The sequence below is a fragment of the Sus scrofa genome, chromosome 12 (assembly GCF_054392235.1).
Source record: "Sus scrofa isolate SSC_HxYL_T2T_F1_AM1 chromosome 12, Sscrofa_HxYL_maternal_Yorkshire_Landrace_v2.0, whole genome shotgun sequence".
Taxonomy (NCBI): Eukaryota; Metazoa; Chordata; class Mammalia; order Artiodactyla; family Suidae; genus Sus; species Sus scrofa.
This window is the reverse complement of record NC_139394.1, coordinates 43,715,674-43,740,992: the sequence shown is the minus strand read 5'-3', so window position 1 is coordinate 43,740,992 and position 25,319 is coordinate 43,715,674. Positions and strand designations below refer to the sequence as shown.

The window sequence follows — 25,319 nt, the reverse complement described above, 5'->3', positions numbered from 1 at the left end:
CTTTCTTCAAAGCGCCATCTCATGCACCTTTCACTCCAGCCTCCACCGTTCAAGTCTCACCACCTATCTCACCACATCCTTCATTGAGAAAATGGGTGCAAGTCAACACAAATTCCCTCCTCTTCTGTCCCCCTGTATTTGTACCCATTGACTCTGCTTCCTCCCCCGTAATAGTGGAAAAGACACAACCTACTCCTACTTAAGTCCAGCCCCTCCACTTACATTCTGGATAGCATGCCTTTGCCTTCCTCTCCAATCACAGCCTTCGCTTCCCTTAATTATCACCTCCAGGAACAGAGACACCTCCCCTATTACCGGATCACCCCACCCGACAAACACCTGTGCCTTGACTGCGTGTTGCAATCTAGCGACCACCCACTCCACAGCTGGAATTCCAGCTATCAGTGTCTGTCCGTATTGACTTCTCTGCTTCCTGGCCACTGCCTCCCACGCTGCCTATTCTCTCCTCACAGAGCACGCTTCCCTCTTCCCTGTGGTTGGCTCCAAACCCCATTCCCCCCTCATTCCAGGACTCTAACCAAGCTTCCCCGGGTCTACCCCACACACCAAAACTTGGATAATGCCCGGGGTCTACCCCACATACCGAAACTTGGATAAGGCCGCTCATGCATTAACACCTCCTGAAGGTCACCTCCTACTGAGACCCTCTGAGCAGGACATAAGGAATGGAAAGCTAGCACGCCCCAAACGGAGAGCTCTCAGGACATAGTAGAGGAGCTGAGGGCCCCTGATCTGGAGGACGATGCCCAACAGAGTGGCAATTAAATTGTGGTTCTTTTTGTGGTACCAAAGCTCCGTAAACGTTGTAAAGGTAAGAATAGCCTCTTGCCTTTAGGAACTGGAAACCCAACTAAGGGAAAGGATCCATTTACAGCAGTAGGAAAATATGTTGATATATTTCTACATGTGAGCTATTTTCCCCACATTACTTCCTTATCCGTATGTACATCAGCCACACGAGTTGAGGAGACTGAGCCTGCAGCTTTTTGATTTTATTTTTTTCCTCTTTTGGCTGCATGTGTGGCATGGGGAAGTTCCTAGGCCAGGGACTGAACCCGTGCCACAGCAGCCACCTGAGGCATGGCAGTGACAACACTGGATCCTCAACCTGCTACACCACCAGGGAACTCCAGAGCCTCCAATGCCTGATGAGGAAACCTAAAGAAATTCATTGTCAAGGTCACACGGCCCGGTTGTGGTTGAACCTGCATTTAAATAGAGCTTGGTGACTCCAAAACGTCCTCTTTTTCTTATACTACCTCCAAAAATAAAAACACAGGATATATACCTAGACATTTAACTCCAGCTATATCACTTTGTAAGCTCTGTACTCACTCCTCTCCCACAGTGGGAAGCAATTGACCCTGAAGGGTTTCCTAATACTTGGTTAGTGAGCTGTTACAGATCTGGCTTAACATTTGGGCAACCAGGAGCTTGAAAGACCTGGATCAGGGAGTTCCCTTTGTGGCTCAGCAGTGAACAAACCCGACTAGGATCCATGAGGGTTTGATCCTCGCCCTCGCTCAGTGGATTAAGGACCCAACCTTGCTGTGAACAGTGGTGTAGGCTGCAGAGGTCTCTTGGATCCCGTGTTGCTGTGGCTGTAGTGTAGGCTGGCAGCTGGGGCTCTGATTCAACCCCTAGCCTGGGAACTTCCCTAAAAAGCAAAACAAAATGAAAAGGAACACCTGGATCAACTACAGAGTCTCTGTGCCGAGCTGATTTAACAGCCCCTAAAAGAGAGGCCGTGGGTGCTGGGTGGTCCCGAAACTTGCAGAGATAAAGAGGAACCCTCTAAGGTTGGGTTGTGAGAATAGCACCATCTCACCTTGAGTGGACTGCTGTCCCCCAGAGTCTAACGGCTACACGACGCTGCCTGGGGAAGCAGCTGCTTTCTGGCCAGTGCATTTGGATCCGTGCAATAAAGAGTTACATGTGGCCCAGAGATCTGTACTTGTTTCCGGCTAGTCCAACTCCAAAATGCCTGTCCGCCTTACCCCTTTTCTCCTCTTCACTGCACTTCACTTTCTCAGTCTCATGCTGAGTCCCAGGACTCGCGGATATTCCCCCTCCGATGCCAGAAAAATGCACAGTGGGGTCACGCCAAAGCCCTGGAGCCTCGCCAGCGTGTCATGTCAGGAAAGAGTGAAATTACATCTGAATTACAGCATAGGCTGACACGCCTTAAGTGCAATAAGAATGTATTTCCTGGAGTTCCTGCCGTGGCTCAGTGGTTAACACATCCGACTAGGAACCATGAGGTTGTGGGTTCCATCCATGGGCTTGCTCAGTGGGTTAAGGATCTGGCGTTGCCATGAGCTGTGGTGTAGGTCCCAGACTTGGCTCGCATCTGGTGTTGTTGCGGTTGTGGTGTTGGCTGGAAGCTACAGGTCCCATTAGACCCCTCACCTGGACACCTCCATATGCCACAGGTGCAGCCCTAAGAAAGACAAAAAGGCAAAATAAAAACAAACCAAAAAAATAAAAAAACCCAAAGTATTTCAGGACAAGAGCATGGCCACAATAATTCAGGAAACATTAATACTGACTTAGGAAACTGGAACCACCCCCAACCGTCCCCCCACAAAGTTGCCATTCTCTGTAGGAGTGAAGTGTGTGTGTGTCAGTGGGGGCTGTATATAGGGGCAAGAGATCAGGCGGGTTTGTCAAAAGCGACTTGAGTAATTAGAGTTCACATTGTATGAATTAGCAGCTGTAACCAATAACCCCCCAAATGCTACTGGCTTCACTCAGTTCAGGTTTACGCTCTCTGGTGTAAAATCCAAAACTGATGCATTTTTTGTTCTTTTCGGCCACACCTGCAGCATACGGACGTTCCCAGGCTATGGGTCCAATCGGAGCTGCGGCTGCCAGGTAACAGCCAGAGTCACAGCAACGCCAGATCCAGCCCCTTCTGCAACCTACACTGCAACACCAGATCCTTAGCCCACTGAGCAAGGGCAGGGATGGAACTCACGTCCTCATGGATACGAGTCAGGGTCATTTCCACTGAGCCACAAGAGGAACTGCCAGCATGGATATTCCTGCACAGCAGGCAGCTTTCCTCCAAGTGGTGGTTTGGGGACCGGGCTCCTCCCATTCGCTGGTGTTCCCTGACGTCAACACTTGGCTGCCAGGACCACTTGCCTGTGTGCTTCAGACTAACCCGAAGAAGGAGAATGGAGGGCATGGGTCTGGGAGGGGCGGTCGGAACCTCGCCCCAGAAGAGGGGCACATCTCTTCTGTTCACCTGCCCCACGGCCATGGAAAACTGCAAGGAAAGCTGGGCGCTGTGATTAATCGACTGGGTTCTCAGGAAGAAGAAACAAGTTTGGGAAAGTCATTTCCCCGGTAAGTCTGACACGCATCGCCCTTAATGGCCAAAGAGAGCCATGCTTGTGAAAGAAATGTTCTCCCAAACAGCTTTAGGAAAGCTGCAATGAAAAGTTTCATGTAAAAGCTGGACCCGCTTTTCCCAGAAGGTGTAAAAAGGAGAGGCTGGAGGATTCTGTGCAGGGTGGAAGGAGGAAAAAAGCCATTTAGACTCAGCAATGGAGTTCTCCTTCCATCTGAACAGAGCAGGAGCCTTATCTCCCCAAGAGAATTTCTAGTCGTTGGCAGGTGAGGTGTGTGACCCAGGGAGGAATCCCAGAGGGTTCCGTGGCAGTGGGGGGAAAAGACCAGGGGATGGTCCTTAACACGGCGAGACCAGCCTCGAGCCCTGGGGTCTTAATACCTGGGTCTAGAATCCAGTGGGTGGGACTGCGAAGGAAAGGGCATAAACCGTGTTGGGTGGAGGACAGAGCTTGAGATTTAGAGCCAGGAAGACCTGGGTCATGAAGAAGCTGTGGAATCCTGGGGAAGTTGTTATCTCCTCCTGTGTGAGGGGGAGAGAACCCCTGGGAGTGTTTTTGAAGTTAAAACACGAGTGGAGATCATGTGTGTGTGTGAGTGAGTGTGTGCACGTGCTTTAAGTGTATATATTTAAAATACATACATGTGTGTATTAGTGTGTGCATGAGTTTGTAAAACCTGGCACATTGAAGTGCCCAGTAAATCCCAGGTCCCTTTCTTCCCACCTCCTTTCCCTCTGTCACCTTGAGTGACCTCCATTCTTTGGCACTCTTGATTTTTAGGTGGAACAAGCTGTGTCTTTTGGCTCAGAGAGCTTGTTTGCAAATCCAGCATGGCTCAATGTTAGCTCCAGGTTTCTGTCATCCAGAAAGGTCCGCCGCCTATCAACATTCAATTATCCGTGTCTTGATCCAGGTTCCCCACACTGCTTTGCAGAGGCATGAAGCACTTGGTGAGGGGCAAGTTCAGTGTGTTGAGGACTCTGCCAGGATAGGTATGTGTGTAAAGCTGTCCATATACACTTGTCTGCCCAACAACCCTTTGAGGTAGGAAGTATGCCCACTTAGCTGATGAAGAAGGGACTCTCAGAGAGGGAAATGAATTTTCCCAAGGTCACACACAAGCTAGCAAGGAGGGGAGCCAGGGGTAAGCCAACCTGTCCCCCTGCAGAGTCCTCGCCCTTCTCTGCTGTGCTGTACAGGCACCGGTCTTCTTTTCACAACCTCGAAATGCCCTAGCAAACAGCCAGAATTAAGAGCCACCTGCTGTTCCTCAACTCTCCTAAAACCAAAATGACAGTTTTAGGTGGGTGAGCCCTCCCTTCGACCTGGCTGAGGGCTCAGAATCCTTCCTAGCCAGTGCCTTAGCTCCAAGCACCTGCGCTCTGCTAATAAGCTCTTGACAATGAGTACCATGCGAGATGAAGTGGGAGTTCTGTGTCCTCAGGAGCTCATCTTTCTGTGCCCCACAGGAGTCAAGATATTTCCTAAGAATTTGGACCTAACCTGACAGTAGTGCATTCTACTTAAGAGCCCTGTCTTTGGAGGTTGATCTTGGGTCTGCATTTAGCTATTATTTGGGGTCGATTACTAGACCGCTCTGGCACTTAGTTTTCTCGTCTGTAAAACGGCAGTAATCCTGTCTGTATTGGAAGCTATGTGGTGTGTCTTCCTCATGACAATGGCTCGCACGCACCTTCCCACACCCAGAGCCCTCAGCAACTTGGCGTTATCCGTCTCGGGGCGGGGAGGACATCTGACTCACGGGAGGGCTAGCCACTTCTCTCCTCTGGCATTTTCGATGTGGGATTGAGCACATCTAGTCCTTTTGTCTTTAGGACTCATTTCGACCTCGAGGGCTCAGGGGAGGTCACAGTCTCCCAAGCACAGGGTGTGAGAAACGGAGGGAGAGGATCGGCAGAGAAAGAAAAAAGATGTAGCCGTGAGAGCGAGGCAGAGATGACACCTTTGCCTTTTCAAACCAGATTCCCCCTGTCAGCAATGGGAATCCTAACCACCAAGCCACCTCACAGCCTCGTTAGGATGAAACGAGGAGAGGTCTGTAAAGAGCCGAGCCTGTAAAGCAAGAGCTCAATAAGTGGCAGCTGTGACTTCTTGTGCCCTTCACTCCTATCTGGGGCGGGATTCTCTTCACGTACAGGTCTTGCTGAGGTCCAATTTTTTGTGTCACAAGACAAATTCCTCTTTTTCAGGTTTTTCTTAATTATACTTGATCAAATTTTTTCTTTAAGCTTTATAGACCAGTAAGGCTTTAATGTCCAACTGCCACAACAAAGAGCTGCACCCGAAGGTAAACCCAGGGAAGAGAGTGATGCGTCAACCCCTAGGGACCCTTCCAAGGTCACTGCTACTGTCCTGGGCAAGTTGGGAGCCCCACCACGTTTCAGTGCCAGTGGGGTTCTCCCGGACGGGCCTCAGGAAGCCAGACGGTGGCTGGTTTCCACTTCACGTGTGTATGAGCAGAGCATGGTCTCACATCACCCGGGTGCCCCCCAGCATTGACTCGTTCGCCCCCTGCCCTTGAAGAGCAAGCCAGCCGTGTTCACACCACACCCCCCACATTTGACACAGGGCGTGGCACGTGGCAGGAGTTCAGGAAGTATTGTTCCAAAAGTGGAATGCCATTTTATAGTCCCTGTCACATACCCAGGAAGAGGCCCCATGGAGGGATTCAAACGGAGGGTTCTCCAGCTCCAAAGCTGTGTCCTTTCTGCTGTTGGTGTCTTTATGGAGCTTCCACCCCAGCAACTAAAAGCTGCCTCTGCTCTGGGTCCTGTGTAGACTCAGCCTCATCCTCAGGTGTTCACCGTACCCATCTTCACCACCCCCACCCTTCAGTCAAAACTCTGATCCACGTATCCTCCTCTCCATCCTGGGCTCATGTAATAATTATTGAGCAGGATAAATAGACACTGTTCAGCATGGAAGAACAAAAAGAAAAGAAAAGGAAAGCAAGCCTCCCCTCCCCCATTCTAGCCATCAGGAGAGTCACAGAAAATATTTAAAAATAGTGATGATTAATTATGATATAGTGTGCTGAGTACTATGGCCAAATAAGTATGCAAAAAAAGTGAACTCTCCCAAGGGTAGGAGCTACAGAACGTTTCAGAGGTGACATTTGTGCTGACCCTTGTGGGATACGGCAGAGAAAGAAGAGAAAATGGAATTCCAAGTTCAAGGAACTGCCTGAACTGCTTTGCAGACACATGAAGCACTTGGTGAGAGGCAGCAGCCAGAGCAGGGCCACATGCCTGGGTGGTTAGAGACTGCAGGAGGAGGGAGGGGAGCAGACTGGGGACCCATCACCAAGGCTCTGAAGGCCCCACTCAGCTCTGAGTGACCAAAAGGACACACTGGGCATGTGCTTAAGGTACCAGCGAGACAGCCCCAAAATAAAACCACAAAAGAGAGGACATCGAAAAAGAAGGGAATGGAATTTCCACAGTCCTTGGAGTTTTGTGCACTCTTGAAAGATTTGTTTTTTAAGATCTAGACTTACATATGCAGTGATAGTCTGTCCAGGGTTTAGCATCTCTAAAAATGTCCTTCTGGCTCTGACCCTCTTGGAGAAATTAGACACCAGTCTATCTCAGCTGTGGGACAGGCAGGCCTGAATCAAGGACTGATCTGCAAAACTGCTTGAGGAGTAACCCATAAATGTACCCCTCAACCCACCTAGGGGTACTAGCAATTTATGAGGTCAGGTGTTTGCCCAAAGCACCTCTAACTGGTGGATCTGGGGAACCGTGACAAGTGGAGCGCTAACGGGTCCGCCCCAGAATTAGGAACCAGGGCCCCTGGTGAAACATCCAGTCCTCCACTTTCTAAAGAGAAGTCAACCATCTGCAGGCCAGGTCTTCATTAAGGGCAGGCAAAGTGGTCCTGCCATCACCAACTAGCCCAGTCACCCTCACCTCCCGTTAAGGTAGACATCCTATGGAGACAGTATTTTCTTTTTCTTTTTTTTCTTTTTGTTTTTTTGTTTTTTTGTCTTTTGTCTTTTGAGGACCATACCTGCAGCAGATGGAGGTTCCCACCGAGCTGTTGCCGCTGCCCTATGCCAGGGCCACAGCAACACCAGATCCGAGCCGCATCTGAGACCTACACCACAGCTCACGGCATCGCCGGATCCTTTACCCACTGAGCGAGTCCAGGGATCGAACCCACAACCTCATGGTTCCTAGTTGGATTTGTTTCTGCTGTGCCACCACGCAAACTCCCCTATGGAGACTGTATTGATGGTCACAGGGATACAGGCCTCCCCCATGCCCCCTGCCACTGGGGAGAGGAGAGTACATAGCCCTCCAAGAAACCAAGGGGAATCACCTTCAGAGGGTCACCTCTCCAGATCAGTGTCTACAAGAAGAGAGGAAATGAAATCTCACTCCCTAGCTGGTGGTTGACTGCAGCCCCACCGCACTCCCACCCCACTGCGTCACCATGAGAGACATTCTGGAAGAGTGGAACGTGTATGTCAAGAGTTTGGGTTCTCAGAAATGAAGGTGGACAACATGAGATGGAACTCCATCCCAAGAAAATCACACAAAATCATGTCGGCAAAGAGCACCGCACCTGCCTAGATACCCAGCCGTCAAGAGAATCAGACCAAGAAAGACGGAGACCAGAGGGGCCTCCATCCCACGAGCAGGTGGCCTAGGAGCACCCCTGCTGGCTGTCCCACTGCCCTTCCCTGCCCGCAGTACCAGAGATACCAGGGCCCAGAGCAGGGAGGGGTGAATGAGAGAGCAGGCTGCACCTTCACTAGCTAGCACCCAGTGTCTACGCTGTCCTCACTATAAGAACATATTCCCCATGCCTAGCAGTGGCCTGGCCCAGGGGAGACACCTGATACTTGGGTTGAAAAACGAATGAGGTGAATGAGAGTACCCCCACCCCGATCCACCCCCTTTCTCAGCCACTCACTGCTTTCTTATTTGTCAGTCAGAGAAGGGTGTTCCCTTGGGTCAGAGACTTGCTTAGGGAACAATGTGGTGTTACCCAAGGTACATTCACGTGGTGTGTGTGTTCTCCGGAAATACCAGCTTCTGGGCAGGGCTTAGGCTCCCACAGCCCCTAGCCCCACCCCTGGCCTCTCAACCCAGCTCACGGGGCCGGCCAAAGAGAATAAATTTCAGCTGTTCTCAGCCCTGCTGCATTCTTGCCAAAGACTCCAGCAGCAGCATGAAGTTGGGAGGCTTCCTCCTCCTTGTGGCCCTGCTCATGCTCAGCTCAGAGGTACAGGAGCTGCAGGCTGCAGTGAGACCAGTCAAATTTCCAGGTGAGTCTCTGCAGAAGGCAGTCCATCCTTCGTCCAGTGAGAGATTCAGAAAGCAGAACTGCAGCGACCAGGGACTGCAGGGTTAGGAGGGGAAGAAGGGAGAGAGGGCAAGATATTCCAGGTAAGGAGCCATTGCTGGCACCCATCTTAACAGCAGACTCTGCTGCTTTTACTTTTCCCCTCTCTGTCCCCAGGTCACCCCGCCATCTGAACTCTCCAAAAGAGGTGACTTTTGCCCCCTCATCAGCCCCGCACTCTCTCTCTTCAGAATCTCCCTCCATCACTTCCTTTGTTTCTTGCTACCAATACATTGGACCGCCTAGAAAAAAACACTTTCTTGACTATACAAAACATTCATCTTTCCAATTTCCTCTTTTCCATTCACCACCACCATCCTCAAAGGAGCAATCTTAACTCTCTGCCCTTTCTTCCCCATAAGTCACTCCTCCAGCCCTTGCAGACTGACGATAGTCTCCATTGCTGCCCCCATCCCTCGCCTGGACCTTCTGGACAAATCTCCTGACTCTCTGCAGTAGCCAGAGTCTTTAACCTCTGCAGCACTTGACACTATTGGCCCCCCCATCAACCCTCCAACTTTCTTCCCTCTTGGGCTCTCTTCTCTGTCTCTTCGTCTCCTCCCAAGATATCACTGGATTCCACTCTTACTCCTCTCTCTTCTGTGTTCCTCCCCCTACAATTAATGAACCGGTTGCCAAATACCACTCCTTCTTTGCAATTGTTTCTTGCACACGTGCCTTCTTCTCCAACCTCCATTGCCACACATTTCCAGCCCCGATTAGTCCATGCTTGGGCCATTGCAACAGCTTCCTGAAAGCTCTCCCTGTCCCTCTCTTCCTTCTGAAGTTTGCTTGCTTGTTGAATCCTGGTCCAGTCTATGCTCTCACCCTAGAAAAATCGTCATACGTAAACTGCCATCCTATCCCTCTCTTGAGCTACCGCTTGAAATCCCCACTCCTCAACATTCATCAGATCTATACCATTTGATGCATAAGGGTACTATCCAACTTGCATTTCCCGTCCCCCCAACTCGACAGTGTAGGCTGGTTTTGGGAGGAGACGCAGTAGGGGTTCTGCAACACCAGCTTGCATAGGGATCACCTGAGAGGCTTTCTATAGTCCTAATTGCTGGACCCGAGCCCCAGAATTCCTGTTTCTTGGAGAGGTCTAAGAATCGGAGTTTCTCCAGGCTCCTGCAGGATGCTCATCCTACTGGTTCATGGGACCCAGTTTGAATAGCCCTAGGTACTGGGTTCAGGTTCTCTCTCAGGAAGGAAGGGTGGCAGGCTGTGGGACTCAGTGTTCACTGGCACCTGAAGGTGCATAGAATTGGTGGGAAGCTGGCTCTGCCTGGCACCTGGGATTTAATGGTCTAGGTGACAAAAAGAAGGAGGTTAGTAGCAGTGCTCTGTCCTCTTCTCCCAAGATGCTGCACCTGCCGGTCATCGGTGCATTTTCCCATGGACGACACGGTACTATGGCTTCCAAGGTTGAGGGGGTGAAGATTTGGGGCATCAAGTAGGGCAGAAGCTAAGGGGCCATCAGGGACTGAGACACTTCAGCACTCTCTTTCTTTTTCTTTTCTTTTTTTCTTTTTTTTTTTTTTTTTAGTGTCAAGGTGGGGACTTTATTTGTTTATTTATTTTTTTATGTATTTGCTTTTTATGGCCACACCTGCACAAGTTCCCGGGCTAGGGGTTGAGTAGGAGCTATAGCCCCCAGCCTACACCACAGCTCATGGCAACGCCAGATCCTTAACCCACTGAGCGAGGCCAAGGATCGAACCCGCACCTCATGGTTCCTAGTTGGATTCCTTTCCGCTGCCCCACCATGGGAACTCCATCACTCTCTTTCTTAGCACCAAGCCCTACTCCCTTGTACAGAGCCAGCCTGGGTTTCTGGAAAGACTGTTTTGTGTTTCAGTTGAACAGAGACCCGGAAAATGTCCAGTGTTGCCAAAAGGAACGATTGGACTTTGTGCTGAATTTTGCTTCGGGGATGACTCCTGTCCCAGCGGACAGAAGTGCTGCAGCAATGGTTGTGGACACTCTTGCCAGACTGCTGTTCCAGACGTGAGTAGAAGATAGCTGCTGGTGGGGAGGATGAGTCCCCACTGGCCTCGGCCAGCCCAGAAGGGACCCCAGCCACCCCTCTGCTCCCTGAAATCTGGGTGGCACATGGAGAAAGCTGGTTGGTAGCAAGGAGCAGGAATTTGGGGGAAGTGACATCATGACCTTTGTATTCTAGGAGAAAACCTTCCCTAGCCGTTTGGATGACTGATGAACCTTGGCCTCCTTCCATAATTGTTCCCACATGTCACCTTTATTTGAAGAGCTGGGCTTTTCCAGGAACTCCACCTTTGCCAGGAACCCCAGGATCATGGGGTGAGGTTCTAGAATAACTTGGCTTAAGGGTTGAATTCTGGCAATTGTTTAAGGAATAGTGCTTGCAAAGGATCCTTCTTCTGAATAAAACGACTTCTCTGGCATTATCCAACCTGGGTGGTTATTTCTGGGTAAGGTTTCTGGTTCACTTACCTTAGTAGCTCCACCTCCACAAGTATTTAACTCCGGTTCTCTCTCTCTTTCATCACCATTCCCACTCATGACCCTTCTTGCTTCCTTTCTCCTGGGAACACTAAGCAGCCCAGGCACTCAACACTGCCTGGGAATTTAACCTCATTTCCCTGTGAAAATTCACTCTCCCTATAACCAAGATGGCCATTTCCTAGTTCGCTTTCTTCAAAGCGCCATCTCATGCACCTTTCACTCCAGCCTCCACCGTTCAAGTCTCACCACCTATCTCACCACATCCTTCATTGAGAAAATGGGTGCAAGTCAACACAAATTCCCTCCTCTTCTGTCCCCCTGTATTTGTACCCATTGACTCTGCTTCCTCCCCCGTAATAGTGGAAAAGACACAACCTACTCCTACTTAAGTCCAGCCCCTCCACTTACATTCTGGATAGCATGCCTTTGCCTTCCTCTCCAATCACAGCCTTCGCTTCCCTTAATTATCACCTCCAGGAACAGAGACACCTCCCCTATTACCGGATCACCCCACCCGACAAACACCTGTGCCTTGACTGCGTGTTGCAATCTAGCGACCACCCACTCCACAGCTGGAATTCCAGCTATCAGTGTCTGTCCGTATTGACTTCTCTGCTTCCTGGCCACTGCCTCCCACGCTGCCTATTCTCTCCTCACAGAGCACGCTTCCCTCTTCCCTGTGGTTGGCTCCAAACCCCATTCCCCCCTCATTCCAGGACTCTAACCAAGCTTCCCCGGGTCTACCCCACACACCAAAACTTGGATAATGCCCGGGGTCTACCCCACATACCGAAACTTGGATAAGGCCGCTCATGCATTAACACCTCCTGAAGGTCACCTCCTACTGAGACCCTCTGAGCAGGACACAAGGAATGGAAAGCTAGCACGCCCCAAACGGAGAGCTCTCAGGACATAGTAGAGGAGCTGAGGGCCCCTGATCTGGAGGACGATGCCCAACAGAGTGGCAATTAAATTGTGGTTCTTTTTGTGGTACCAAAGCTCCGTAAACGTTGTAAAGGTAAGAATAGCCTCTTGCCTTTAGGAACTGGAAACCCAACTAAGGGAAAGGATCCATTTACAGCAGTAGGAAAATATGTTGATATATTTCTACATGTGAGCTATTTTCCCCACATTACTTCCTTATCCGTATGTACATCAGCCACACGAGTTGAGGAGACTAAGCCTGCAGCTTTTTGATTTTATTTTTTTCCTCTTTTGGCTGCATGTGTGGCATGGGGAAGTTCCTAGGCCAGGGACTGAACCCGTGCCACAGCAGCCACCTGAGGCATGGCAGTGACAACACTGGATCCTCAACCTGCTACACCACCAGGGAACTCCAGAGCCTCCAATGCCTGATGAGGAAACCTAAAGAAATTCATTGTCAAGGTCACACGGCCCGGTTGTGGTTGAACCTGCATTTAAATAGAGCTTGGTGACTCCAAAACGTCCTCTTTTTCTTATACTACCTCCAAAAATAAAAACACAGGATATATACCTAGACATTTAACTCCAGCTGTATCACTTTGTAAGCTCTGTACTCACTCCTCTCCCACAGTGGGAAGCAATTGACCCTGAAGGGTTTCCTAATACTTGGTTAGTGAGTTGTTACAGATCTGGGTTAACATTTGGGCAACCAGGAGCTTGAAAGACCTGGATCAGGGAGTTCCCTTTGTGGCTCAGCAGTGAACAAACCCGACTAGGATCCATGAGGGTTTGATCCTCGCCCTCGCTCAGTGGATTAAGGACCCAACCTTGCTGTGAACAGTGGTGTAGGCTGCAGAGGTCTCTTGGATCCCGTGTTGCTGTGGCTGTAGTGTAGGCTGGCAGCTGGGGCTCTGATTCAACCCCTAGCCTGGGAACTTCCCTAAAAAGCAAAACAAAATGAAAAGGAACACCTGGATCAACTACAGAGTCTCTGTGCCGAGCTGATTTAACAGCCCCTAAAAGAGAGGCTGTGGGTGCTGGGTGGTCCCGAAACTTGCAGAGATAAAGAGGAACCCTCTAAGGTTGGGTTGTGAGAATAGCACCATCTCACCTTGAGTGGACTGCTGTCCCCCAGAGTCTAACGGCTACACGACGCTGCCTGGGGAAGCAGCTGCTTTCTGGCCAGTGCATTTGGATCCGTGCAATAAAGAGTTACATGTGGCCCAGAGATCTGTACTTGTTTCCGGCTAGTCCAACTCCAAAATGCCTGTCCGCCTTACCCCTTTTCTCCTCTTCACTGCACTTCACTTTCTCAGTCTCATGCTGAGTCCCAGGACTCACTGATATTCCCCCTCCGATGCCAGAAAAATGCACAGTGGGGTCACCCCAAAGCCCTGGAGCCTTGCCAGCCTGTCATGTCAGGAAAGAGTGAAATTACATCTGAATTACAGCATAGGCTGACACGCCTTAAGTGCAATAAGAATGTATTTCCTGGAGTTCCCACCGCAGCTCAGTGGTTAACACATCCGACTAGGAACCATGAGGTTGTGGGTTCCATCCATGGGCTTGCTCAGTGGGTTAAGGATCTGGCGTTGCCATGAGCTGTGGTGTAGGCCCCAGACTTGGCTCGCATCTGGCGTTGCTGTGGTTGTGGTGTTGGCTGGAAGCTACAGGTCCCATTAGACCCCTCACCTGGACACCTCCATATGCCACAGGTGCAGCCCTAAGAAAGACAAAAAGGCAAAATAAAAACAAACCAAAAAAATAAAAAAACCCAAAGTATTTCAGGACAAGAGCATGGCCACAATAATTCAGGAAACATTAATACTGACTTAGGAAACTGGAACCACCCCCAACCGTCCCCCCACAAAGTTGCCATTCTCTGTAGGAGTGAAGTGTGTGTGTGTCAGTGGGGGCTGTATATAGGGGCAAGAGATCAGGCGGGTTTGTCAAAAGCGACATGAGTAATTAGAGTTCACATTGTATGAATTAGCAGCTGTAACCAATAACCCCCCAAATGCTACTGGCTTCACTCAGTTCAGGTTTACGCTCTCTGGTGTAAAATCCAAAACTGATGCATTTTTTGTTCTTTTCGGCCACACCTGCAGCATACGGACGTTCCCAGGCTATGGGTCCAATCGGAGCTGCGGCTGCCAGGCAACAGCCAGAGTCACAGCAACGCCAGATCCAGCCCCTTCTGCAACCTACACTGCAACACCAGATCCTTAGCCCACTGAGCAAGGGCAGGGATGGAACTCACGTCCTCATGGATACGAGTCAGGGTCATTTCCACTGAGCCACAAGAGGAACTGCCAGCATGGATATTCCTGCACAGCAGGCAGCTTTCCTCCAAGTGGTGGTTTGGGGACCGGGCTCCTCCCATTCGCTGGTGTTCCCTGACGTCAATACTTGGCTGCCAGGACCACTTGCCTGTGTGCTTCAGACTAACCCAAAGAAGGAGAATGGAGGGCATGGGTCTGGGAGGGGCGGTCGGAACCTCGCCCCAGAAGAGGGGCACATCTCTTCTGTTCACCTGCCCCACGGCCATGGAAAACTGCAAGGAAAGCTGGGCGCTGTGATTAATCGACTGGGTTCTCAGGAAGAAGAAACAAGTTTGGGAAAGTCATTTCCCCGGTAAGTCTGACACGCATCGCCCTTAATGGCCAAAGAGAGCCATGCTTGTGAAAGAAATGTTCTCCCAAACAGCTTTAGGAAAGCTGCAATGAAAAGTTTCATGTAAAAGCTGGACCCGCTTTTCCCAGAAGGTGTAAAAAGGAGAGGCTGGAGGATTCTGTGCAGGGTGGAAGGAGGAAAAAAGCCATTTAGACTCAGCAATGGAGTTCTCCTTCCATCTGAACAGAGCAGGAGCCTTATCTCCCCAAGAGAATTTCTAGTCGTTGGCAGGTGAGGTGTGTGACCCAGGGAGGAATCCCAGAGGGTTCCGTGGCAGTGGGGGGAAAAGACCAGGGGATGGTCCTTAACACGGCGAGACCAGCCTCGAGCCCTGGGGTCTTAATACCTGGGTCTAGAATCCAGTGGGTGGGACTGCGAAGGAAAGGGCATAAACCGTGTTGGGTGGAGGACAGAGCTTGAGATTTAGAGCCAGGAAGACCTGGGTCATGAAGAAGCTGTGGAAACCTGGGGAAGTTATTATCTCCTCCTGTGTGAGGGGGAGAGAACCCCTGGGAGTGTTTTTGAAGTTAAAACACGAGTGGAGATCATGTGTGTGTGTGAGTGAGTGTGTGCATGTGCTTTAAGTGTATATATTTAAAATACATACATGTGTGTATTAGTGTGTGCATGAGTTTGTAAAACCTGGCACATTGAAGTGCCCAGTAAATCCCAAGTCCCTTTCTTCCCACCTCCTTTCCCTCTGTCACCTTGAGTGACCTCCATTCTTTGGCACTCTTGATTTTTAGGTGGAACAAGCTGTGTCTTTTGGCTCAGAGAGCTTGTCTGCAAATCCAGCATGGCTCAATGTTAGCTCCAGGTTTCTGTCATCCAGAAAGGTCCGCCGCCTATCAACATTCAATTATCCGTGTCTTGATCCAGGTTCCCCACACTGCTTTGCAGAGGCATGAAGCACTTGGTGAGGGGCAAGTTCAGTGTGTTGAGGACTCTGCCAGGATAGGTATGTGTGTAAAGCTGTCCATATACACTTGTCCGCCCAACAACCCTTTGAGGTAGGAAGTATGCCCACTTAGCTGATGAAGAAGGGACGCTCAGAGAGGGAAATGAATTTTCCCAAGGTCACACACAAGCTAGCAAGGAGGGGAGCCAGGGGTAAGCCAACCTGTCCCCCTGCAGAGTCCTCGCCCTTCTCTGCTGTGCTGTACAGGCACCGGTCTTCTTTTCACAACCTCGAAATGCCCTAGCAAACAGCCAGAATTAAGAGCCACCTGCTGTTCCTCAACTCTCCTAAAACCAAAATGACAGTTTTAGGTGGGTGAGCCCTCCCTTCGACCTGGCTGAGGGCTCAGAATCCTCCCTAGCCAGTGCCTGAGCTCCAAGCACCTGCGCTCTGCTAATAAGCTCTTGACAATGAGTACCATGCGAGATGAAGTGGGAGTTCTGTGTCCTCAGGAGCTCATCTTTCTGTGCCCCACAGGAGTCAAGATATTTCCTAAGAGTTTGGACCTAACCTGACAGTAATGCGTTCTACTTAAGAGCCCTGTCTTTGGAGGTTGATCTTGGGTCTGCATTTAGCTATTATTTGGGGTCGATTACTAGACGCTCTGGCACTTAGTTTTCTCGTCTGTAAAACGGCAGTAATCCTGTCTGTATTGGAAGCTATGTGGTGTGTCTTCCTCATGACAATGGCTCGCACGCACCTTCCCACACCCAGAGCCCTCAGCAACTTGGCGTTATCCGTCTCGGGGCGGGGAGGACATCTGACTCACGGGAGGGCTAGCCACTTCTCTCCTCTGGCATTTTCCATGTGGGATTGAGCACATCTAGTCCTTTTGTCTCTAGGACTCATTTCGACCTCGAGGGCTCAGGGGAGGTCACAGTCTCCCAAGCACAGGGTGTGAGAAACGGAGGGAGAGGATCGGCAGAGAAAGAAGAAAGATGTAGCCGTGAGAGCGAGGCAGAGATGACACCTTTGCCTTTTCAAACCAGATTCCCCCTGTCAGCAATGGGAATCCTAACCACCAAGCCACCTCACCGCCTCGTTAGGATGAAACAAGGAGAGGTCTGTAAAGAGCCGAGCCTGTAAAGCAAGAGCTCAATAAGTGGCAGCTGTGACTTCTTGTGCCCTTCACTCCTATCTGGGGCGGGATTCTCTTCACATACAGGTCTTGCTGAGGTCCAATTTTTTGTGTCACAAGACAAATTCCTCTTTTTCAGGTTTTTCTTAATTATACTTGATCAAATTTTTTCTTTAAGCTTTATAGACCAATAAGGCTTTAATGTCCAACTGCCACAACAAAGAGCTGCACCCGAAGGTAAACCCAGGGAAGAGAGTGATGCGTCAACCCCTGGGGACCCTTCCAGGGTCACTGCTACTGTCCTGGGCAAGTTGGGAGCCCCACCACGTTTCAGTGCCAGTGGGGTTCTCCCAGACGGGCCTCAGGAAGCCAGACGGTGGCTGGTTTCCACTTCACGTGTGTATGAGCAGAGCATGGTCTCACATCACCCGGGTGCCCCCCAGCATTGACTCGTTCGCCCCCTGCCCTTGAAGAGCAAGCCAGCCGTGTTCACACCACACCCCCCACATTTGACACAGGGCGTGGCACGTGGCAGGAGTTCAGGAAGTATTGTTCCAAAAGTGGAATGCCATTTTATAGTCCCTGTCACATACCCAGGAAGTGGCCCCATGGAGGGATTCAAACGGAGGGTTCTCCAGCTCCAAAGCTGTGTCCTTTCTGCTGTTGGTGTCTTTATGGAGCTTCCACCCCAGCAACTAAAAGCTGCCTCTGCTCTGGGTCCTGTGTAGACTCAGCCTCATCCTCAGGTGTTCACCGTACCCATCTTCACCACCCCCACCCTTCAGTCAAAACTCTGATCCACGTATCCTCCTCTCCATCCTGGGCTCATGTAATAATTATTGAGCAGGATAAATAGCCACTGTTCAGCATGGAAGAACAAAAAGAAAAGAAAAGGAAAGCAAGCCTCCCCTTCCCCATTCTAGCCATCAGGAGAGTCACAGAAAATAAATATTTAAAAATAGTGATGATTAATTATGATATAGTGTGCTGAGTACTATGGCCAAATAAGTATGCAAAAAAAGTGAACGCTCCCAAGGGTAGGAGCTACAGAACGTTTCAGAGGTGACATTTGTGCTGACCCTTGTGGGATACGGTGGAGAAAGAAGAGAAAATGGAATTCCAAGTTCAAGGAACTGCCTGAACTGCTTTGCAGACACATGAAGCACTTGGTGAGAGGCAGCAGCCAGAGCAGGGCCACATGCCTGGGTGGTTAGAGACTGCAGGAGGAGGGAGGGGAGCAGACTGGGGACCCATCACCAAGGCTCTGAAGGCCCCACTCAGCTCTGAGTGACCAAAAGGACACACTGGGCATGTGCTTAAGGTACCAGCGAGACAGCCCCAAAATAAAACCACAAAAGAGAGGACATCGAAAAAGAAGGGAATGGAATTTCCACAGTCCTTGGAGTTTTGTGCACTCTTGAAAGATTTGTTTTTTAAGATCTAGACTTACATATGCAGTGATAGTCTGTCCAGGGTTTAGCATCTCTAAAAATGTCCTTCTGGCTCTGACCCTCTTGGAGAAATTAGACACCAGTCTATCTCAGCTGTGGGACAGGCAGGCCTGAATCAAGGACTGATCTGCAAAACTGCTTGAGGAGTAGCCCATAAATGTACCCCTCAACCCACCTAGGGGTACTAGCAATTTATGAGGTCAGGTGTTTGCCCAAAGCACCTCTAACTGGTGGATCTGGGGAACCGTGACAAGTGGAGCGCTAACGGGTCCGCCCCAGAATTAGGAACCAGGGCCCCTGGTGAAACATCCAGTCCTCCACTTTCTAAAGAGAAGTCAACCATCTGCAGGCCAGGTCTTCATTAAGGGCAGGCAAAGTGGTCCTGCCATCACCAACTAGCCCAGTCACCCTTACCTCCCGTTAAGGTAGACATCCTATGGAGACAGTATTTTCTTTTTCTTTTTTCTTTTTTTTTTTTTTTTTTTTGTCTTTTGTCTTTTGAGGACCATACCTGCGGCAGATGGAGGTTCCCACTGAGCTGTTGCCGCTGCCCTATGCCAGGGCCACAGCAACACCAGATCCGAGCCGCCTCTGAGACCTACACCACAGCTCACGGCATCGCCGGATCCTTTACCCACTGAGCAAGTCCAGGGATCGAACCCACAACCTCATGGTTCCTAGTTGGATTTGTTTCTGCTGTGCCACCACACAAACTCCCCTATGGAGACTGTATTGACGGTCACAGGGATACAGGCCTCCCCCATGCCCCCTGCCACTGGGGAGAGGAGAGTACATAGCCCTCCAAGAAACCAAGGGGAATCACCTTCAGAGGGTCACCTCTCCAGATCAGTGTCTACAAGAAGAGAGGAAATGAAATCTCACTCCCTAGCTGGTGGTTGACTGCAGCCCCACCGCACTCCCACCCCACTGCGTCACCATGAGAGACATTCTGGAAGAGTGGAACGTGTATGTCAAGAGTTTGGGTTCTCAGAAATGAAGGCGGACAACATGAGATGGAACTCCATCCCAAGAAAATCACACAAATCATGTCGGCAAAGAGCACCACACCTGCCTAGATACACAGCCGTCAAGAGAATCAGACCAAGGAAGACGGAGACCAGAGGGGCCTCCATCCCACAAGCAGGTGGCCTAGGAGCACCCCTGCTGGCTGTCCCACTGCCCCTCCCTGCCCGCAGTACCAGAGATACCAGGGCCCAGAGCAGGGAGGGGTGAATGAGAGAGCAGGCTGCACCTTCACTAGCTAGCACCCAGTGTCTACGCTGTCCTCACTATAAGGACATATTCCCCATGCCTAGCAGAGACCTGGCCCAGGGGAGACACCTGATACTTGGGTTGAAAAACGAATGAGGTGAATGAGAGTACCCCCACCCCATCCACCCCCTTTCTCAGCCACTCACTGCTTTCTTATTTGTCAGTCAGAGAAGGGTGTTCCCTTGGGTCAGAGACTTGCTTAGCGAACAATGTGGCGTTACCCAAGGTACATTCACGTGGTGTGTGTGTTCTCTGGAAATACCAGCTTCTGGGCAGGGCTTAGGCTCCCACAGCCCCTAGCCCCACCCCTGGCCTCTCAACCCAGCTCATGGGGCTGGCCAAAGAGAATACATTTCAGCTGTTCTCAGCCCTGCTGCATTCTTGCCAAAGACTCCAGCAGCAGCATGAAGTTGGGAGGCTTCCTCCTCCTTGTGGCCCTGCTTATGCTCAGCTCAGAGGTACAGGAGCTGCAGGCTGCAGTGAGACCAGTGAAATTTCTGGGTGAGTCTCTGCAGAAGGCAGTCCATCCTTCTTCCAGTGAGAGATTCAGAAAGCAGAACCGCAGGGACCAGGGACTGAAGGGTTAGGAGGGGAAGAAGGGGAGAGAGGGCAAGATATTCCAGGTAAGGAGCCATTGCTGGCGCCCATCTTAACAGCAGACTCTGCTGCTTTTACTTTTTCCCCTCTCTGTCCCCAGGTCACCCCGCCATCTGAACTCTCCAAAAGAGGTGACTTTTGCCCCCTCATCAGCCCCGCACTCTCTCTCTTCAGAATCTCTTTCCGTCACTTTCTTTGTTTCTCGCTACCAATACATTGGACCGCCTAGAAAAAAACACTTTCTTGAGTTTATGAAACATCATCTTTCCAATTTCCTCTTTTCCATTCACCACCACCATCCTCAAAGGAGCAATCTTAACTCTCTGCCCTTTCTTCCCCATAAGTCACTCCTCCAGCCCTTGCAGACTGATGATAGTCTCCATTGCTGCCCCCATCCCTCGCCTGGACCTTCTGGACAAATCTCTTGACTCTCTGCAGTAGCCAGAGTCTTTACCCTCTGCAGCACTTGACACTATTGGCCACCCCATCAACCCTCCAACTTTCTTCCCTCTTGGGTTCTCTTCACTGTCTCTTCGTCTCCTCCCAAGATATCACTGGATTCCACTCTTACTCCTCTCTCTTCTGTGTTCCTCCCCCTACAATTAATGAACCGGTTGCCAAATACCACTCCTTCTTTGCAATTGTTTCTTGCACACGTGCCTTCTTCTCCAACCTCCATTGCCACACATTTCCAGCCCCGATTAGTCCATGCTTGGGCCATTGCAACAGCTTCCTGAAAGCTCTCCCTGTCCCTCTCTTCCTTCTGAAGTTTGCTTGCTTGTTGAATCCTGGTCCAGTCTATGCTCTCACCCTAGAAAAGTCGTCATACATAAACTGCCATCCTATCCCTCTCTTGAGCTACCGCTTGAAATCCCCACTCCTCAGGTCTTCAAGATCTGCCCTCTTTAACTTTGCCCCTTGCTTATCTTTCCTGCCAGATTTCCAGCTGCTCCCTAAGTATCCAGCCTCTCAGTTGCTATTCTTCTTGTATTCCATCTATTTCAGGGTGAAGAGTGAGGAGATGGGGCACCTCAGTTGCAAAATTTCAGGAGATGCTTATCCTCAAGGATGAGCAAGTGCCTCCTTACATTTGTGCCCTGGGTCCCCCCCATACCTCTCCCTAGTTCTACCGTGGTCCATTTTCCCCCTTGTGAACTTTCTCTCATACTTCTTTTCTCTTTTCATGACTCTACCATCCCCCACCTCAATTCTGTTTTGAAAAGATTCCAATACTTCAACTCATTTTTCCTGATTCATCTAATTGGACGTAATGTCTTCTCTTTTCTGAGCCCCTTTAGTCCTTTGGATAAACCTCTGTCAGGACACATGTCACATACTGCTTTGCTTTTAGTTCTTTATTTTTTTAATTTGTTTAATTTAGTTCTTTATTTTTTAAATTTTAATTCCCAACATAGCCTCAGAAGAGCCATCTCATAGTTGATTTACAGTGTATCAATTTCCATTGTACAGCAAAGTGACTCATATTCTTTATCTCATTATCTTCCATCATATTCTATCACAGGAGATTAGATATAGTTTCCCGTGATGTAGGAATGCAATAGGATGCTTTTAGTACTTTAAACACAAATCTTTATCGTTAGACTCTAAGCGGCCTGAAGGTACCAACCTTGTGTTACATCTTTGTACTTCCTAAATAACTTACCTCTGTGTTTTGTATACGGCAAGAAATCAACAGATATAATGAGTATCCAAACTGCTATGAGTGGAAACAAGATGTCTTCAGTTCTTTCACTGTAAACCAAGAACAGCTAATAAAAGCCTGGAGGGATCATATCGATTTTCTCTGAGGTCTGCAAGTACACTGTAGACATCTCACCAGGCCCCTGACTTCCATCCTCAGACACTGCTAATCAGTCACAGCACTCTCTCTCTCTCTTGAGCCTGGACAAGGCATCTCAGCCTTCCCAACATAGCCTCAGAAGAGCCATCTCAGGGTTTCCATTATGGCTCAGCAATAACGAACCTGACCAGTATCTATGAGGCTGTGGGTTTGATCCCTGGCCTTGCTCAGTGGGTTAATGATCCAGCGTTGCTTTAAGCTGTGGTATAGGTCACAAACACGGCTCGGAACTCATTTTGCTGTGGCTGTGGTATAAGTCAGCAGCTAAGCTCCAGTTGGACCCCTAGCCCAGGAACGTCCAAATGCCGCAGGTGCAGCCCTTAGAAGGCAAAAAGGAAAAAAAGCCATCTCTATTGATTGGCATTGACACTGGAGAGTGAACTTCATCCAGCTCTGCTGGATTCAAGGGCTTCCTTTTATATATGAAGAAACAAAGGCCCAGAGAACTTCAGAGGCAGACTCAGCTAGGGATCTCCTGACCACAGCTGAGTAACCAACCCAAGCACAGTCCACATTCATCCAGAGCTCTGCACAAGTCTTGTTAGAAACACTTGTGGGGTCTTAACCAGCTTTTTGAATCTAATTCCTTGGCCCACAAAGACTTACTTCCTGAAGATCTAGGAACATGAGAAGCCTCCACTCAGATCAGGAGAGACTCCTTCAAATCTGGAGGTCAGCTCTTCATGTCAGGGTCAGTTTCACTCTCTGGGGTGGCAGATGAAGTTTGGCCTGGGAGCCTGGCAGGTCTGGGTTGGATTCCATTTCTGTACCTACTAGTAGGTGAGTCACTTCTGTGTGCCCCGGCTGCCACACCTATAAAATGGGGCCAGTCAGAGTCACTGCATCGGGTGATGGCAGGGCACCCTTGATGGTATTTGATAAATGTGAGCCTCCCCGTCTTTGCCCTTTCCCTGAAGAGAGAGGACATTTTAAGTGGGCTTCTTTGTACTTCCCCTCCACAAACACAATTATCTTCTTCTTTAGGGTGGGTCTTGCTTTGTTGAGACTGTGTGAATGCATTGTTTTTAGCTGAAACCCATGAATGCTAATGAGTGTGATTCTGCAAGTAATCATTTATAAATTATATTATATATTGGACTAAATGAAGAACTAGGAATTGGCTCCTTAATCAAGGGTTGGCCTCTTTAGTACTTGTGCCTAAAGCCCGGTGGTTTTCAATTGGTCTGTTCTCACATAGGCTCCTGTGTTGATCTCTGCCATGGTGATTGGGACTGTGATTCAGGAGAACGCTGTGTCAGCAATGGTTGTGGCCACATCTGTGTTTCAGACTAAAGACAGGTAAAAATATCATGCCCTTTCCTGCTTCCTCAAACCTTGTACAAGCCAGGCAAGCAGTACACTTGGCCTTAATGGGATTTACCAGAATAAGTGGAACAGGATTTACCAGAAATAAGTGGAACAGAAGCTCTCTGGCCTCTCCCTCTTTACCCACATTTCCTAAGAAGCATCTGTCATAGGATGGTGGTTTCCAAATCTTTAAAATAATTTCATTATCTGGTATGTCCTAGAGAAAAATCAGACTATTTGAGCAGAAAAAAAGAAAAATTCCCCATAATCCCCCATCCCCAAATGGTATTTGCTTAACACTTTGGTGCATATTGTAAACACACACACAGGGTATTTACATAAAAATGAGATGATCCTGCACTTATTTTGATTTCTTGATTACTTCACTTAGAAATAGCTAGTGAACAACTTTTAACATCAACACTAATGCTTCTATATCATCATCTTTAATAATCTTGTATATCATCATCTTTAATAATCTTCCTGTGTGCTTCATATGTACATCTGCCATGCATGGTCATATACTTAGCAACCTCCATTAATACACATTAATAAGTTTCTTTTTTATATTATCAGTATGGCTGTACATGCCCTTATTAATTTCCTTGGAATAAATTCTAAGGCATATAATTGATGACCAAGGAATATGCTTATTTTAAGCCTTGGATGCACATTGCCATATGAAACTATAAGAATCCCTTTTAGTTAACAAGATTTCAGGGGCCTCACATGATAGTTGCTTTATGTTCAGTAGCCATTGATTGAAAAAAATGCATAATAAAATGCTACCAGGATTCAGTTTTGATTATAAATCAAGTTGTATCAAACACCACAGAACCAACACATACTTTTAAAATAAGCCATTTGTGTTCCAAATGTATTACTTGTCCTATCCTCTGTCTTTAGGGTACTTGTGGCCTTGCTGGCTCCAGGCAGGTTCTTATTGATTCCCAGAAATGGGAACTCTTGCCTCTCAGTTGTATTCTGTGGATGGAGATCCCCCAAACAACAGGTCTCATGCATAATTTTTTCTGTCCATTTCTCAGAGGAAGATTTATCCTAAAGACCATCCTTCTGTAATCATTGCTCATCCTTTCCTGGAGTTCCTATCTTCAAAGATGTGATGATTTGAAGCTCCTTCCCAGGAAAACAGATGAAAATGGGGCCCGTGTCTGGAGAAGACAGGGGATGTGATGAGGAAGGAAAATAATTGTTCCTTTTAATAAATCAGCATCACTGAAAGTATCCATGCTACTCGATTTAATTGGTGCGGAGGGGATAAGGAGGAGGAAGAGGAGAAGTTGGGGGATAAATGACATTTGTTGATCACTTGCTATGCAACAAGGACTGTGTTATATGCCCCATAAGAATCATCTAATTTGGGAGTTCCTGTTGTGGCACAGTGGTCAATGAGTCCGACTAGGAACCATGAGGTTGCGGGTTCAATCCTTGGCCTCGCTCAGTGGGTTAAGGATCCGGTGTTGCCGTGAGCTGTGGTGTAGGTTGCAGACGCAGCTCAGATCTAGCATTGCTGTGCCTATGGAGGCCTGGGAACCTCCATATGCCATGGGAGTGGCCCTAGAAAAGGCAAAAAGACAAAAAAAAAGAATCATCTAATTTATCTTCATAATAACTTTGTAACTATGCTTATTATCATGGCCATTTTATATACAAGGACACCAAGGTTTAGAGAACGTGAGTAATTTTCTCAAAGTCATACAGCAAATAAGTGTCAGAGCCTTAACTATAATTCCATGTCAAGGACTTCCTGTGTGGCTCACAGTATAATTCCATGTCAAACTCTAGGGCCTATACATTATAGCATAGTGGGTTAGGGGAATCCAACTTTGAAATTTGCATCCAGGCCCACTATACAACTGTATGATTTTCAGTGAGGTCCTAACCTTTCTGTGCTTAGTTTCCTCATCTACATAACAGTATATACTTCATAGAGTTG

General features: G+C 49.0%; 1 protein-coding gene and 1 non-coding gene across 3 annotated transcripts; both read left to right on the top strand.

Moving 5' to 3' along the window:
- Window positions 1-8,547: 8,547 nt before the first annotated feature.
- On the top strand, window positions 8,548-11,182 carry LOC146398241 (protein Wfdc21-like). Its single transcript, XM_084985122.1, has 3 exons — window positions 8,548-8,673; window positions 10,615-10,763; window positions 10,939-11,182. The coding sequence occupies exons 1-3, from the start codon at window positions 8,577-8,579 to the stop codon at window positions 10,969-10,971; spliced, it is 279 nt and encodes a 92-aa protein (XP_084841248.1). The 5' UTR covers window positions 8,548-8,576; the 3' UTR covers window positions 10,972-11,182.
- A 3,423-nt stretch (window positions 11,183-14,605) lies between these two features.
- LOC110256045 (uncharacterized) lies at window positions 14,606-24,607 on the top strand. Of its 2 annotated transcripts, none has more exons than XR_014821376.1 (3): window positions 14,606-14,798; window positions 23,253-23,353; window positions 24,409-24,607. It is a non-coding gene; the product is annotated as an uncharacterized LOC110256045 (transcript). The 2 variants fall into 2 exon arrangements; XR_014821375.1 differs by lacking the exon at window positions 14,606-14,798 and adding an exon at window positions 19,972-20,097.
- The last annotated feature ends 712 nt before the right edge of the window (window positions 24,608-25,319 follow it).

Bases quoted from the DNA above. Each gene is read 5' to 3' on its own strand.
- LOC146398241 (XM_084985122.1), top strand. From the start codon at position 8,577: ATGAAGTTGGGAGGCTTCCTCCTCCTTGTGGCCCTGCTCATGCTCAGC. The intron at 8,674-10,614 runs GTGAGTCTCTGC...TTTGTGTTTCAG, and splicing joins GAGACCAGTCAAATTTCCAG to TTGAACAGAGACCCGGAAAA. The intron at 10,764-10,938 runs GTGAGTAGAAGA...TTTGTATTCTAG, and splicing joins GCCAGACTGCTGTTCCAGAC to GAGAAAACCTTCCCTAGCCG.